Genomic DNA, 13,695 nt, shown 5'->3' on the forward strand with positions numbered 1-13,695 from the left:
GTAGGATACACATTTAAAATCAGTCCCTTAAAGATATAGCTCAGTGGTTTCATGCATGTAGAAGCATGCTAGATCTCGGAGGTGGTCTCGAAGCCCCCCCGCCACCCCCCTGAAGTTGTCTAAACTAAGGGCTCCTCTGATACACTCCACACAATGCCTGTCACTGATCCTGCAACATCTCTAAAGTGGGACTTTCAGGTTCCGTTAAACACTACAAACTTAACCAAAAGGTCTTTTAACCAGTGGCGACAGGGTGGAGGGAGCGGTACTGTTTATTTGAGTATTTCCAATTTCTGGCAACTTCAGCACTTACAGTACATTGTACTCAAGTACCACTCTCTTAAACACAATAGCCGTATATTGCATTTAAAGTTACTTAATTACTTAATGACGAAGTGTTAGATTCAGATTTAGATTCATTAATACAAAAGTATGCAAGGAATACATCATGCTGTATATGTACAAATAAATGCATCACTTATTAAAATCAAATTGTATAATATTATATTCTGAAATGAACTATTCACACATGATGAGGAATTGTACTTTTTGGTACACTTCAGTAAGTTTTTTATCCGTTTACAATAATCTTGTCTAAAGTACATTGTAATTGTACGTAATTTTTCGTTATTCATTTAAATATTCATGCAGACGAGACGCAGTGCATTTTACGTGAACATTCCTCATGAATAATCGCATTGAGAGGTAGCATGTGTTTGGAACATGTCACATGAAGGACATTGAAATGCTTACATATTGTTTTTCAGTTTAAATCTTATTTCTTTGTATCTTTATTACAACCACACTCACTGTTCCCTTTTATTCGCTTTGGGCATTGTCATTCTCTCCATCACTGACCAGATTCTCTTGCACTTCTTGTTTTTCCTCATCTCTGGATTTTCCAGGCCGCACCTTTCACTTTCCTCATTAGTCCTGCAGACATTGAATCAGTCTATATTGCCACTGACCCCTGGACAGTTTATCATAGTTGCAATGTTTCTTATTCCTTTCTGTCTTTGGCTTTCAATACTCTGACACATAAAGCCCTTTACCGATCAGACCCACAGACACTAAAAGTGTTCGGAGATGTTAGAAGTGCCTTTTTATTTCCTTTTAACATTCTGCTACTCTCTGACAAGAAAATAAAACGACAATATTTAATTCAGGCAAACAGGCCAAACAACATTGCATTAATGAAGCTTCATTCGGTTTGGTCGAGGTTGAGCTGCGTGCAGAGAGGAAGAGGAAATCTCCCCCATCTACCGGCAGGCTGTGCTGATCAGGGCGGGCTTACGCTGCGACGCACGGTGTGATCGCTGGGTAGTCAAGTCGATTGTGTGCGCATCATCATCTCCTCTTCTCCATCCATCCGCACAACAGTGTCTTGTCCTGGACATTTTCTCCAGGCTTCACAATGACCTTCAGGCCATCCATTTGAATGGTGTGTGATTGGTTGTGTGCACAGTGGCTGCTCTTGTTGCTGCAGCCTTGCAGGGAAACGGATACCTGTGCTGCATTGGCTTCACTGCAGAGTGTTTTGGGGGACAGCAGGTCCATACATCTGGCTGCATTGTGCCTGTGACACCATGGCGAAAACAGTCACATCTTCCAGTGCAATAACAGGTAAGCTGAATGTTTGCTTGGTTTGGTATCGTCATGCTATCGGGCTCTATTGTTGTGTTTGCGACGCGATTTAAAGCAGACTCATGAATGACGCAATTGACATTTTCACCGCTTTAAGAGAATGATGCTGGCTGTGCAGAGGGGCTTCAATGTTTTGTTTATTCGCTAAGGCTTTCTAACCCTTTTCGACGGAAGAAGATCTAAAAGGTTTACACTTTTCCAAGTAAATAAACCTAAATCACGGGCTAAATGTTTTTTTTTGTTTTAATCACGAGTGAACGTCAACAAAACAGGATTAGCCTCTTGTGCGCACCAGTTTGCAGTCATTGTTTTTAATTCTGATCCAAAAAAATGGTGTAGCCATTTTTGGGGATGACGCGACTTAATCAGATAAAAGGGTTCAAACGGGTGGAGAAAGGACGAGTGGTTATTGCCTATGACCCAGACAGACCCCATCATTTATTATGAGCATCAAACTATTTTGGGATGCCTTTGACATGGGTCATTATCTCACATTGTATTTGCCCTCGGGAATAAGTGGATTTGAATTTCACATAATTGCATGAGATTTGTTCCAGAAAATACTTTCCACTGTCCCATTGACTTACTATTTCAATGAGAAAGTGCAAAGTGACAGACCACTGGAGGCACTTTATGTGTGTTGCCTAAGGCAGCATGACAGTTGTACACATAATGTTGTTTCTGTAGCTTGTATTTTTATAAAACAGCTATGACAGGGCATAGAGTATGAGCAGTATTCACCACAAAACCATAAGAATAAGCTACACTAAAAACAACCAGTAGATTAGATTGTGGCCACTGAATAAATAATAATGTTAGGAAACACATTTGACCAGTTATCCATGATGAATGTATATGTTAAGTTAGGTTGGTAAAGCATTAATGCTTGGCAGCTCTCCTGTCTGACATCATGAGAGTTTCTGCCAGCTTTCAGTACACTCAATAAAAGAGAGGAATTCACCTCATCAAGTGAAGTAACTGTTTTTGATGGCAGTTTAGCTGACACGGCACATATTGATCCAGGGAATTTGTGGATTCAACTTTTTTTTAACCTCTGTATTTACATGGCGATTAAGAGACACGTCCAAGATCAGATTTCAATATTAATAAACTCAATATCTAATCTTTAGAGTATGTATTTATCTAATAACATATTTTTTTTATCAGACTTATGATGTGATATTGATGTGAGAATAACAGCTTTCTCTTAAGATCAGTGCTCCGTGTAATCTTTTATTTGTTTTGTGCTTCAGGTGAAAAGATGGCACCGCCGTCCATCACTCTGCTCCCTGAGAAGAGATCTCCAACAAATGGTCACAGCTCTCCGGCCCGAACTGGAAAAACTAGTGAGTGTTCCTATCACATGATGCACCCTTTTTTCCAACTGACCGCACAATTATTTGGATAATTGCACAATTACTAGAGACACATTATAGAATGCGTGATAAGACTCTGCAGGCCCAGGGACTTGTGTTTCAAGGCTGCTCTGTTATCAGCAGTCACAGCAGCAACCTAATCAGAAGAGGCATTCAGCATGTGTGGAGGGACTATCACGCCAAGGACGGTTTCCCCCTCTCTCCTGCGTATTGCTGCAGTTTGCCCTTGGCATGGGTCTGCTTGGCATTTTGCTATACAATGCATTTACCACAGAGCAGCCCCTCTAGAGCTGCAGACATGTTTCCCTCTGCTGGTGTTAGAGCAGCACTGCAGGTCAGTACTCAGGTGCTGATGTCATTCCTCTTTAGACAAAGCTGAGTGTGCTTTATCTCCTTCTGTCATCACAGCTCCATCGAGCACAGAGAAGAAGCCGCAAATAAATGGACACGCGTCCCCTTCACACTTGACAGCTAATAACCATGCAGGTAAACAAAGTAAGTCTATGTTTGCATCTGTTCAAAAGCAAGTTATCTCCCTTTCCAATGCCTACTTTTTGTTTCCTGACATTTGTATTCCTCTTTCAGTTGCGGAGGGTTATATGAAGACGGACGACAGGATGCGATTAGCCAAAGAGAGACGGGAGGAGAGGGAGAAAAGCCTGGGTAGGTGATGTCCTTTTACTTTTGACACAAATGTGAATAAAGGATCAGATTTTTGTGAACTGATGAGCTCTGAAGTTCCTGCCACTGCTGGGATTATTTGTCAGTGCGCTTTCCCTGAAAAGTTTTTCTCTCAACAGTTTAATTGGTTATGGAAGACCTTCAATGGCCAGTTGAAGTTAAGTTCACTGGAGTTCTGATATGATGAACTATGTCACTTGAGACAATGAGATAGTAACAGAGTGGTCCACAGAAATAGGTCATGCAGCTCCTGCAGTTGTCTCATGAAGACAAGGATTTCTATCTTCATGATAGTCTTTTCTGTGGATTCAAGTACATAGAACTTCAGGTAACACTGAAAGATTTTGAGTGTTTATTCACAAGTAAAAAATATAATGTCTTAAAGAGATATTTTGCAAAGAGATTGAAATGCATTTTTGAGTTTGAGTTGACTTTTCATTCTTACTCACATAACATCGGTCCATTAGCTTCTTTTTTTTCTTTTTTTCTTGAAACCTTGTCTTGTCTCTTTCAGTGGCCCGAGAGCAGCTGATCAGGGAGAAGGAGTGCAGAGCTCGCCTGCAGTACGAACGCACAGTGGAGGAGCGCTGGAAGCGGTTGGAGGAGCAGCGGCAGAGAGAGGAGCTCCGCAGAGCTGCAGTGGAGGAGAAGAGGAGGCATCAGCTTGAAGAGGACAGGGTCAGCCGATAAAACAAAAAAAACATATAATCATGATCTGTCTAATGCACTCTATTTCACGTGTGGTTGCCGCAAGATACAAACAAAAAAAAACTTTTCCCTGGTGGTGTGTAAAAATGCCAATGAAACAAAGTTAGTGGTGAGGTGACAGTATAAAAATGGTCTCTGCTGTGTTGCGTTCAGGAGCGCCTGGAGGCCCTGATGAGGCGCTCTCTGGAGAGAAGCCTTCAGCTGGAGCAGAGGACCAAACGCTGGAGCAGAGGCTGCCACGCAGGAGGCGGTAAGAACACAGATTAGAGTTTTCGATACAAGCGGCATGAATGCAAGGCATGAAGGATCTTAAACTTAGACACAAGTTTTGCTTTTACCAGAAGCATTGCATTTAGCTGTAGACACCACAACATATTACGTGTGTGTGTGTGTGTGTGTGTGTGTGTGTGTGTGTGTGTGTGTGTGTGTGTGTGTGTGTGTGTGTGTGTGTGTGTGTGTGTGTGTGTGTGTGTGTGTGTGTGCCCTGTAGGTTTGTGTGTGTGTGTGTGTGTGTGTGTGTGTGTGTGTGTGTTAGCATGCATGTGTGAGTGTGTAAAAGAAAGCCTTTTTTCATGGCCCGACCTTGGCCAACAGCCTGGCTGCCTAAATACGCATGAGAAAAAATGTGTTCCTGATTTCCCACAGAGACAGGATGGAGTTACATATCAGCACTGTTGTCTATGTAATAATAATAGAGTACAAAGTGGTCCACATGAAAAAACAACACATTTAAATACAAAGAAATAGGTCTACTAAAAACCTTGTGCGGCCAAATCTTAATAACGTAAATGTGAAAACAATAAATCTGTGCTTAAGTGACATTTTTGGGCAGTTAACAAAGTCGGAAATGTAGAAAACGTACACGTAATTGCTTCACAGCACAACATCAAAAGCCTGTTGTGGTTACATGACCTCACAACATCCCTGCTGGTATGTTAACTCCCCTCCGGGTCTCTGCAGCTGGACGAGGAATTGATCAACTGTTCATAATGCTGTGCTCTGCTCTGCTCCGCCCGCTGCCTTTAGGTGACAGTGACAATGCCCCACTCCCTTTCTCTGCTGTCTCCGCCTTTTCCCATGGCATTGCCTCCCCCCTTCCTGCTGTCAGCGAATCTGGTAAAGTTAAGACCCCCTTTGCCCTCCCATATGTATCATGCAACACCTACCATGACTGTTTTTGTTTGCCTTTTGGTGAGTTGGAATTTCAACTTGCACCAAAGTCAAACTGTTGCTTGCTGTGATGCATGCTGCTCTGTTGTTAAAACTTGCAAATGAGGCATGATATGCAAAGTAATGTGCATGTTCTCTACGCTTTTAGTATGTCTGCTGTGTTTGTGCTTTCTGCTTCAGTTACTTTTAGCATCATTAAAGTGGGGATGGAAGCAAAACTGTGGAGACAGGCTTCAGGGATGCGATTTATTAGGCAGATGCAATCAGTGCCGAGGCCTTTACTGGCATTAAACCAAAACGTATAATGGTCTAACCTTATTTTCAGGAAGATTTGAAGCTGGAGCATTTTCACCTTCCTAATTTTCTTGAGGAACTTTCATTCCTCCCTCTCTTGTAGACTCTGCAGTTTGGCAGCAAGCAGATCACGATGTAGAAAAAAGAGGACACTAACAAAATGTGTGTCTTTTCCTTCATTAATTTGCCACATTTAGTCTGATATTCAAATGTTTGTTTCAGTAGCATGTTTGTATGGTTCGCTTTCAAATTTCCCTTGAAGTCAACCTCTGGATTAGTTTCCCCAGATTAGTCACACGTAATTAAAAACAGGCCAAAGGGCACGAGATCAGAATGACGTGATCCTAAACACTTGTGGTTTTATTTGTACTGTGTGTAGATAACTATGAAAGTATTTGTTTCATTTTACCCTCGCTTCAAAAATGAAGGCAGCTAAGTGGTTCAAAAGTGGAGCAGACATTTTTGGAGATTAATTGCACATGACCTAGAATAGAAATAAAATAGACATAGTCATCCCACTGAGAGCGCTGCAGCCTTTAGGGATTACTCTTTACAGATGGTGACAGATGGACCAGAAGTAACAAATGATCGCAAGAAGACTGCTTCATGTTGTACGTAGGGCCTCTGCTATTGTGATTGTGGGTTTGCACAAAGTCCATGTGTGTTTTCATTTGCTTTTTTTGGTGTGGCAAGGACAGAAATGTTGGGAATTGGGACTGTGTGCGTAGCCACCGCGCTGGTATGTGTCTGCCTATGGTCTGCTTTCATCCCAGTGCATAGCATACAACCCCAGGATTAATGCCATTAACATACCCCATTATATCTGACTGTGATGTGTTCAATATCCTATCCTCAATCGGGACTAATCTAATTCTGGGAAATCAATAGCCTCTTTTTTTGGCAGAATCAGAGCAAAAAATAAGTTTGTCCAAAAGAAGACTGGGCATTGATTTGGACAAAGTTTAGCAGGGAATAATTAGATTTGAGCTTCCATGTTTTTCTACCAAAATTCTGAGAACCAACATTTCAATAGGAGAAGAAAAATGTATCCCTCAGTTAAAGATGGAAGCCTATATCGCTGATAAATGTATACCTATTACCTTGTGGCTTTAAATGCAACAGAAAAAAATGGTCTGTGAGCTGGGTGCTACACACACTGTCTGGTCAAACCCTCCCCTGGCAACTGTATTAACATCCCTTTTTCACCTGTGATTTGCCATCATTTGATTTGATAAGCATGCTGTTTGTCATCACGCAGCGCCCTGCAGCCCTCACCGGTCCCCTTTCCGCGGCTCGCTGAACCCTGCAGATCACAACAGAGCTGGACTTCAAGGAGGATCGCAGTCCACCCCCAATACCCCCAAGGTCAGACCTCGTACATATTTGTATATATATCATAATTGGGTAGAATCGGCAATATCTTATGTATTTAATCCGCCTACTCTGTGCAGAAAGAGCGGCTGCGCAGAGAGAAAAGAACTGCATCCCCGGGCTGCGGATCCCCTCTCAGAAGATCTGAATCCCCTGCAAGTGTCACAAGGCACTTGGCGTCCCCTACTACCTCCAAGTAAGATTTGTTTGGTGAAAGGTGTGCAAACATGGCTGTCAGGGATGGCAAAAGTACACACATCCTTTACTCGAGTAGAAGTACAGATACTCGTGTTTCAAAATACTCGGGTAAAAGTAGAAGTACTGACTAAACTTCTTTACTCAAGTAAAAGTAAAGAAGTGTAGGCTTCGAAGTTTACTTGAGTAAAAAGTACCCATAACTGCCAACTGTTTTAAAGAGTACCTGACCTCTCTTTATATTAATAGAACAATAATGTAATTTTTAGCTAATGAATGTTTTGATGCTGAACAACGGCAACGTGACAACGTTTTCATTGGTCCCTCTTCTTTGGAGAAGACCAGGAAATGATGGATACACGGATCGACCGTGTTCAAATCAATAGGCACGCAATGACTCTAAATAATAATGATCACGCCACTAAACACAGATTGAAACTAAAGTAACGAACCTGTTTGGAAAATGTAAGAAGTAGAAAGTAAAGGTATTTGTGTTAAAAATGTAAGAAGTAAAAGTAAAAAGACGTCAGAAAAACAAGTAGTGGATTAAAGTACTGATACCAGAAAAATGTAGTTAAGTAGAGTAACGAAGTATTTGCACTCCACTACTTCCCACCTCTGGCTGTCAGCTGATAGCACTACCTTGTTTGAACACATTATATTTCAATGTTTTTATTGTCATTAACACTTAATCATTAAGGGGCCCTATATGCTTTTGAGTTTTTTCCCCCTTTCTGTTATATATGTTTGTGTGCATGTAAATAGTCTGCTAAGGGGCTGGACATCTCTAAGCTTTTGACCAATCACAACAGAGAGAACATTAAAGCATGTAAACAAGTCACAGTAGAAGCACAAAATACAAAAAGTGACCTGAAAATGAGCATAAAAAGGGCATCTTTTAACGGAACATCTTCTGTGTGCAGGCTGGCCTCGAAAATGCGTGCCCAGTCTCCCTGCAATGCACATCAGTACCATTGCTCTCCTACAAGGCATCGTCAAAACCGGTCACCTGATGATAGGAAAGCAGAAGACAAGAAGGTGGAGAAACACAACGGACAATCCTCAGCAGTGGATAAGAATACGGACAACAACAGCACAATTCCTTCTTCACAAGATGAGAAGAATGTGGTCAACGTTGGAATCACTAAATCCAGATCACCTAAAGGTGAACCTTCGGATATGCATCTCAAAAGTGACAATAACCACACGTCTCCTAAAGTGGATTCCTCAGAGAAGAAGACGCACAGCAACGCTCAGGACGGAGATAAGAAAAAAGGTAGACTTAATACAAGTTATTGGATTAGAGTATACATGTGTTTCGTTACAGTTGTAAGAGTACACTTTGTTGATGTAACACCAGTTTTTTCTGTGTGTTTTCAAGACTCAGCACCGTGCGCCTCTACAGGGAAGGTGGCAGCTGGCACAACAAATGCAGAGGAGGCCACCAAGTTGCTGGCAGAGCGTAGGCGTCAGGCTCGAGCTCAGAAAGAGCTGGACGAGAAAAAGCGGGAACAAGAAGAAGAAGAACGGTGAGTCTATTGATACATCAATTAAAAAGGCATTGGATTGAAGTCTTTAAATGGAGGTAATGAGTGTCTGCTCCTTCCAATCAGACTCAGGCAAGAACAGCTGAAAAAGCAATTCGCAAAGGAGAAGCAACAGCAAGAGGCAAAGGCTCAACAAGTCAAGGAAAAGGGTAAAATCGAAGAAGATCTTCACAGGCTTAAAGAAGAAAAAGACAGACTAAAGAAGGAGGAGCAGGACAAGGAGCTACAGACTCAGGTGGGCAAAGAGGCGAGAGGTCATTATAAAGCCAATGTTTTTGCCCTGTTACTGTACATATTGGGTTCTGATTGTTGGTTGTTTCCTGTGAAAATTGTATTTCTTTAGCATGTTATCTGAATTGTTCTCCTATCTTAACAGAAAGAGCAAGTCATCGCTAAGGAGGAAGCCGTGCGGCAGAAGCAGCTAGAAGAGGAGGGGAGAAATCTAAGAAAAAAGGTAATTTTAAACAAACCGATTGCAGAATGAAAATATTTTAAACTTTGCAATGTTTTCAAATGTAATGTTGATATTTATTTTTTTCAGAGAATTGAAGAGATCATGAAGAGAACTCGGAAGACCGAAGCTGAAATGAAGGTACTGTGAGAGAGCCGCCCGTTCTCGTACAGTGTAGCTGCCTTTAAACACCTACATGTGATTTTTAAAAGTCGGACTTTCTGTTGTTATCTTCTTTATTAAATACTATTGTTCGTGATACTTTGGTTTTGTGTCCTGATTACCATAAACGTTGACTTGATCGTCTCTGTTCTGCATTGAATCAGAAGGAGGAGCAGGCGGAGACTAAGCCCGTCTCCCCACCAGGTCAGTGTGCTTTTAAGTCGCAATGCAGATACCTACGTTTGCTTGCTGCCCCTGCTTACTCCACCGCTCTCTGTACTCCTTGCAGCAAAGAAATTGCAAATAGACCATGCATGGTTTATGATGAGATTCCTTTATAAGCTTATTTTGTGCATGTGCAGCAGTAATCTTAACGTTGGCTCGTGTAAAGTCTCAATAGGGGACACATCTTTTACACATTCATCTGAGCATCTTGTTATGTGATAATAATGTGGCTTTGGCTTTGGCAATTCTAAAGAATGAACCTCCTTGTCTTCATCAACCAAGCAATTGCTTTGTTCCTTGGGTCATACATTTCATAAACATGTTGTGAAGGTTATGCCATTTTCTTCCGGAAAATGGAGCAGGAGAAAAGATCTTCCCTCTTGGTGCTGAGAGGGCACTTTTTACTGTAAATCAGTGCCATGGGAGTTGAATGTAAAATTAGCTGCCCTTGAAAACACCCGTGGCAGATTTATCGAGGGAAAGCTGTGCACAATGCAAGCTCAAACTGTATTTGGAGTGTTAAGTGTAAGTTCTCAGCTCATTGGAGCCAATGTCAATGTTTAGTATGAACTTGACCAGTTATACTGTTGATAGTGACATCCAGTATTGCTGCTAGAAAATAATCAAGTAAGTATAGTTCACTTGGAGTGACCAGGACAATCCAAGTAAAGTGAAGCCCACTGTGCTGTTCTTCACTCTCCACAGGTGAAGTAAAGACTGTTCAAACTAAAGCTCAGGTGATCGAGCAGGCAGTGAAAAAGGTTGAGTTTCAGGTTAAAGAGCATGTCTCAGTCAACATGAAGGAATACATCCCGGTGAAGAAAGAAGCGCCAGCAGCACAGATGGACCATCAGCAGAGTGTGCAAATGACAAACAACACTCATCAAATGACAGCATCACGCAGTGTTTCTGACAAGAGACCGGACACCAGACAAACCAGTGAAGAGCCCGGCAGCCCGACTAACAGAGAGGGCAAGGCCGGTGTCCTCAAGCAACAGGGAAGAGAGGTGGAGATGAATGTAAACAAGCAGCAGGGAGCACATGTTAAAGAGCAGATAAACAAAGAGCAGACAAAGCCGACAGCAGATGTCAAAGTCAACCAAAGGGAGGGTAGTATGATGAATGGAGCAGTTAAGAGTGAAGGAAGTGCCTTGAAGAGAAGCCATATAACTGCTGATGTAAGCAAACAGAGGAGCCTGCATCATGTGGTGACTGCTGCTAGAGGAGGGTCCCAGATGGAGGTGATGAGTCCCTCTGTGGCGACCCTGCCAGTGGGACACCCGTCGCCGCCAATCATCAGGCTGGAGCCTCTAAATGTGAAGGGGACGGGGTCTTCTGATGAGGTGCAGGCCATGGAGGTCAGGTGAGGTCCTCTTGAATTGTTAGTATCGCTATCCACATCACCCACGGCCCCCCTGCCACTATAACATATTTTACATTTAAAAAGTTACGCAAAGCATTATTTGTTGAGGCAATAGTGTTTTGTATCACTTTTCTATTTTTTATTCACCTTTTCTTGTTTCATTCCAATGTCATGACAGAGATTTGGGATGAATAAGTATGCTTTCAACTACAAGAAATATGTATTGTAATATAAAGACCACCATAATATACATATTTACAAGTACATTATTTTGGGCATTTGTGGTGTTTGCTCTGCTCTCCTCTCTTTTTAAAACTTAGAATAAACATAACAATGCATATTGATAGGTTAACTCATAGTACATTCTTGTTTTGCTTATTTATTTAAATAAATTGCAAAGAAATAAAAATAAAAAGAGGAAAAGTGCAGTGCAGTGCATTGTTTACCTATATCACAGCAGTCAAGAAAAGGCTGTTTTTTCAATATCAGACTTGCCCCACAAATATCATAAACCATTGTTTTTTTAAATTATATTCCAGCCCAGTTGCTAAGGAGGAACTGATTTCAATCACAAACTTCTCGCCAGTCAATGAAATCCAGCACAGCAGTGTGAGTAACAGCCGAGCTCTGGAAGACCTGATGGACCTGACAGGCAGCGTCACCTGCTCCAAACTGAGCTCTGAGGGCAACAAGGGCGACTGCAACAAGAACCTCATTGGGGGCGTTGTGAGTCCCATGTCTGACTCAAAACTCATTGTGATGTCGCCTCCTTCTTCAAATAAACTTAGCATCAAGTAGTCTGTTAATCTTTTAAACGTGTGTCCCTGTATCACTTTGTTGATGGGAATAGAGCCATAGAGATCATCATAACAGAAACTGTAAACTATGACTTTCAATATAAAGAAAACATATATTCTATATTCTAATCGCATAGTGAATGACCATTGCAACTATGTGTCCACGATTTGGCTTATTCTACTGTTCTTAGGAGAAAAAGTGTGTGTGTGAGATGAGCAGGAGAGGTGTGTCTGATGTGTGAAAAAAGAGGACAAAAAAAGGCAAAAATCAGGGTTTTGAATATTATAGACATTAGGTAAAGTCACTATTGCTAACGTATAATAACTCTAAATTTCCCTGCACAGATTATTCACTGGGTCCCAGTTCAGTCCCAGTGCAAAGCCTGCTCTGAGCATTGATGGCTGCATTTGTTCCTCTGACTTGCCCCCTTAAGCCATTAAAGTGTGTTGCTGATGGCGAAGGCACGATTATTTCATTTTCATGATTGCCTCATTGAAATGCTTCAAAAATATTCTTCCCAGGTAATGTATTCATGCATGTGTCTGATTGATTTGGCTGGAAGTTAATGGATATATCTGGTAAACTAAACTCCAGTGACTCTTCCTCATCAGCGAGGTCTGGCCATAGGATTGATCATTTTTCATTTGATTGATTATCCTTTTTATTCCTTAATTGGAACTTTCTAAATGCATGTGAGAGAGGAGGTTGATTCCAAAGCTGTCAATTGAATGTTATTATACATTAAGAAAATCATGGCGTCAATCAAATGATGGCCCACATACTACATGTTTGTTGCAGACTATAGTGAATTTCTTTATTTGGCTCTTTTGCAAAATTGCAGTAATTTATTTCCCAGGCAAGGCACCTCATTTTCAGGGATTCCATTCAAGAAATAGATTTCTTACAATGAAAATAGTGATGCCTGAGAAGCTTTGTGTCATTTGAAAAGTTTCTGTATGTGTGACTTTCTATATAAAAGGTTTCCAAGGCACAACACTAATTTACGCTTGAATCTATAAGACAAATAAAGTTTAGATTTAAAACAAGTGGATATTTGGCTGTTGATGTGTAAGACTGAAGTGCACTGGGGCAGGAATAATTGCTTAGCAATCCACTTGTAAGTGTATCCTGTAGCTATAAAGATGCTGTTTAAGTTTCTCTCAATCCATCAGGCTGTATTGTGTTGTCCTGTGTAGGAAATATTATGTAGTCTCTCTCTTGAGAAATGCATTAAATGTCTTAATTGCAGTTCGTGTCCAAATGTTATTCCAGTAGAGATGCCTTACAGTATAAGGAACTTATTAGTTACTTTATTTTTTTGCTAACCATATGATGTTACCTGTAAAACTTGAAACTTTGTTTTAAATGTTTCATTTCTGCCATATTGCACATTATTATGTCACGTATAAAGTCAAATTGAGACTTGTGTTCCATCGACAGATGCTAATTGTAGTAGCCAAATATGTATGCTCCTTATAGTATTCGAAAGTTAGTGTTTGCTGTATATTTTGCACATTTGAACATTGCTGTACCACATGAACTGATTTTGGGAAAAGCAAAGGAGGATATACAACCATTTCATAGTGTATTATAGTTTGCTCATACCCATCCCAGTCTGCTTAACTTTTAAGTTAAATGATTACTGTAGACATTGTGCATGGTTAGCATGGTCATACCAATGTTATCTGAAACAATAAAATGTAAAACTGA

At 41.1% G+C, this 13,695-nt stretch overlaps 1 protein-coding gene across 4 annotated transcripts; it reads left to right on the forward strand.

The window, feature by feature from the left end:
- Positions 1 to 1,236: 1,236 nt before the first annotated feature.
- On the forward strand, positions 1,237 to 13,695 carry map7d2a (MAP7 domain containing 2a). 4 transcript variants are annotated; one of them, XM_010795077.1, is made up of 17 exons: positions 1,237 to 1,623; positions 2,898 to 2,990; positions 3,429 to 3,515; positions 3,606 to 3,683; positions 4,216 to 4,379; positions 4,563 to 4,659; positions 5,436 to 5,525; positions 7,132 to 7,238; positions 7,325 to 7,440; positions 8,363 to 8,715; positions 8,821 to 8,968; positions 9,053 to 9,221; positions 9,363 to 9,440; positions 9,528 to 9,578; positions 9,764 to 9,803; positions 10,530 to 11,187; positions 11,727 to 13,695. In XM_010795077.1, the coding sequence occupies exons 1-17, from the start codon at positions 1,587 to 1,589 to the stop codon at positions 11,983 to 11,985; spliced, it is 2,625 nt and encodes an 874-aa protein (XP_010793379.1). In that variant the 5' UTR covers positions 1,237 to 1,586; the 3' UTR covers positions 11,986 to 13,695. The 4 variants fall into 4 exon arrangements, with proteins under 4 accessions (XP_010793379.1, XP_010793380.1, XP_010793382.1 ...); XM_010795078.1 differs by having other exon boundaries at positions 9,767 to 9,803; XM_010795080.1 differs by having other exon boundaries at positions 3,429 to 3,506.

The sequence above is a fragment of the Notothenia coriiceps genome, unplaced genomic scaffold, assembly GCF_000735185.1.
Source record: "Notothenia coriiceps isolate Sejong01 unplaced genomic scaffold, NC01 NC01_scaffold00037246, whole genome shotgun sequence".
NCBI classification, from domain to species: Eukaryota; Metazoa; Chordata; class Actinopteri; order Perciformes; family Nototheniidae; genus Notothenia; species Notothenia coriiceps.

Coding starts and splice junctions, on each gene's coding strand:
- map7d2a (XM_010795077.1), top strand. CDS start 1,587: ATGGCGAAAACAGTCACATCTTCCAGTGCAATAACAG. Junction 8,716..8,820: donor GGACGGAGATAAGAAAAAAG/GTAGACTTAATA, acceptor TGTGTTTTCAAG/ACTCAGCACCGTGCGCCTCT. Junction 9,804..10,529: donor TAAGCCCGTCTCCCCACCAG/GTCAGTGTGCTT, acceptor CACTCTCCACAG/GTGAAGTAAAGACTGTTCAA.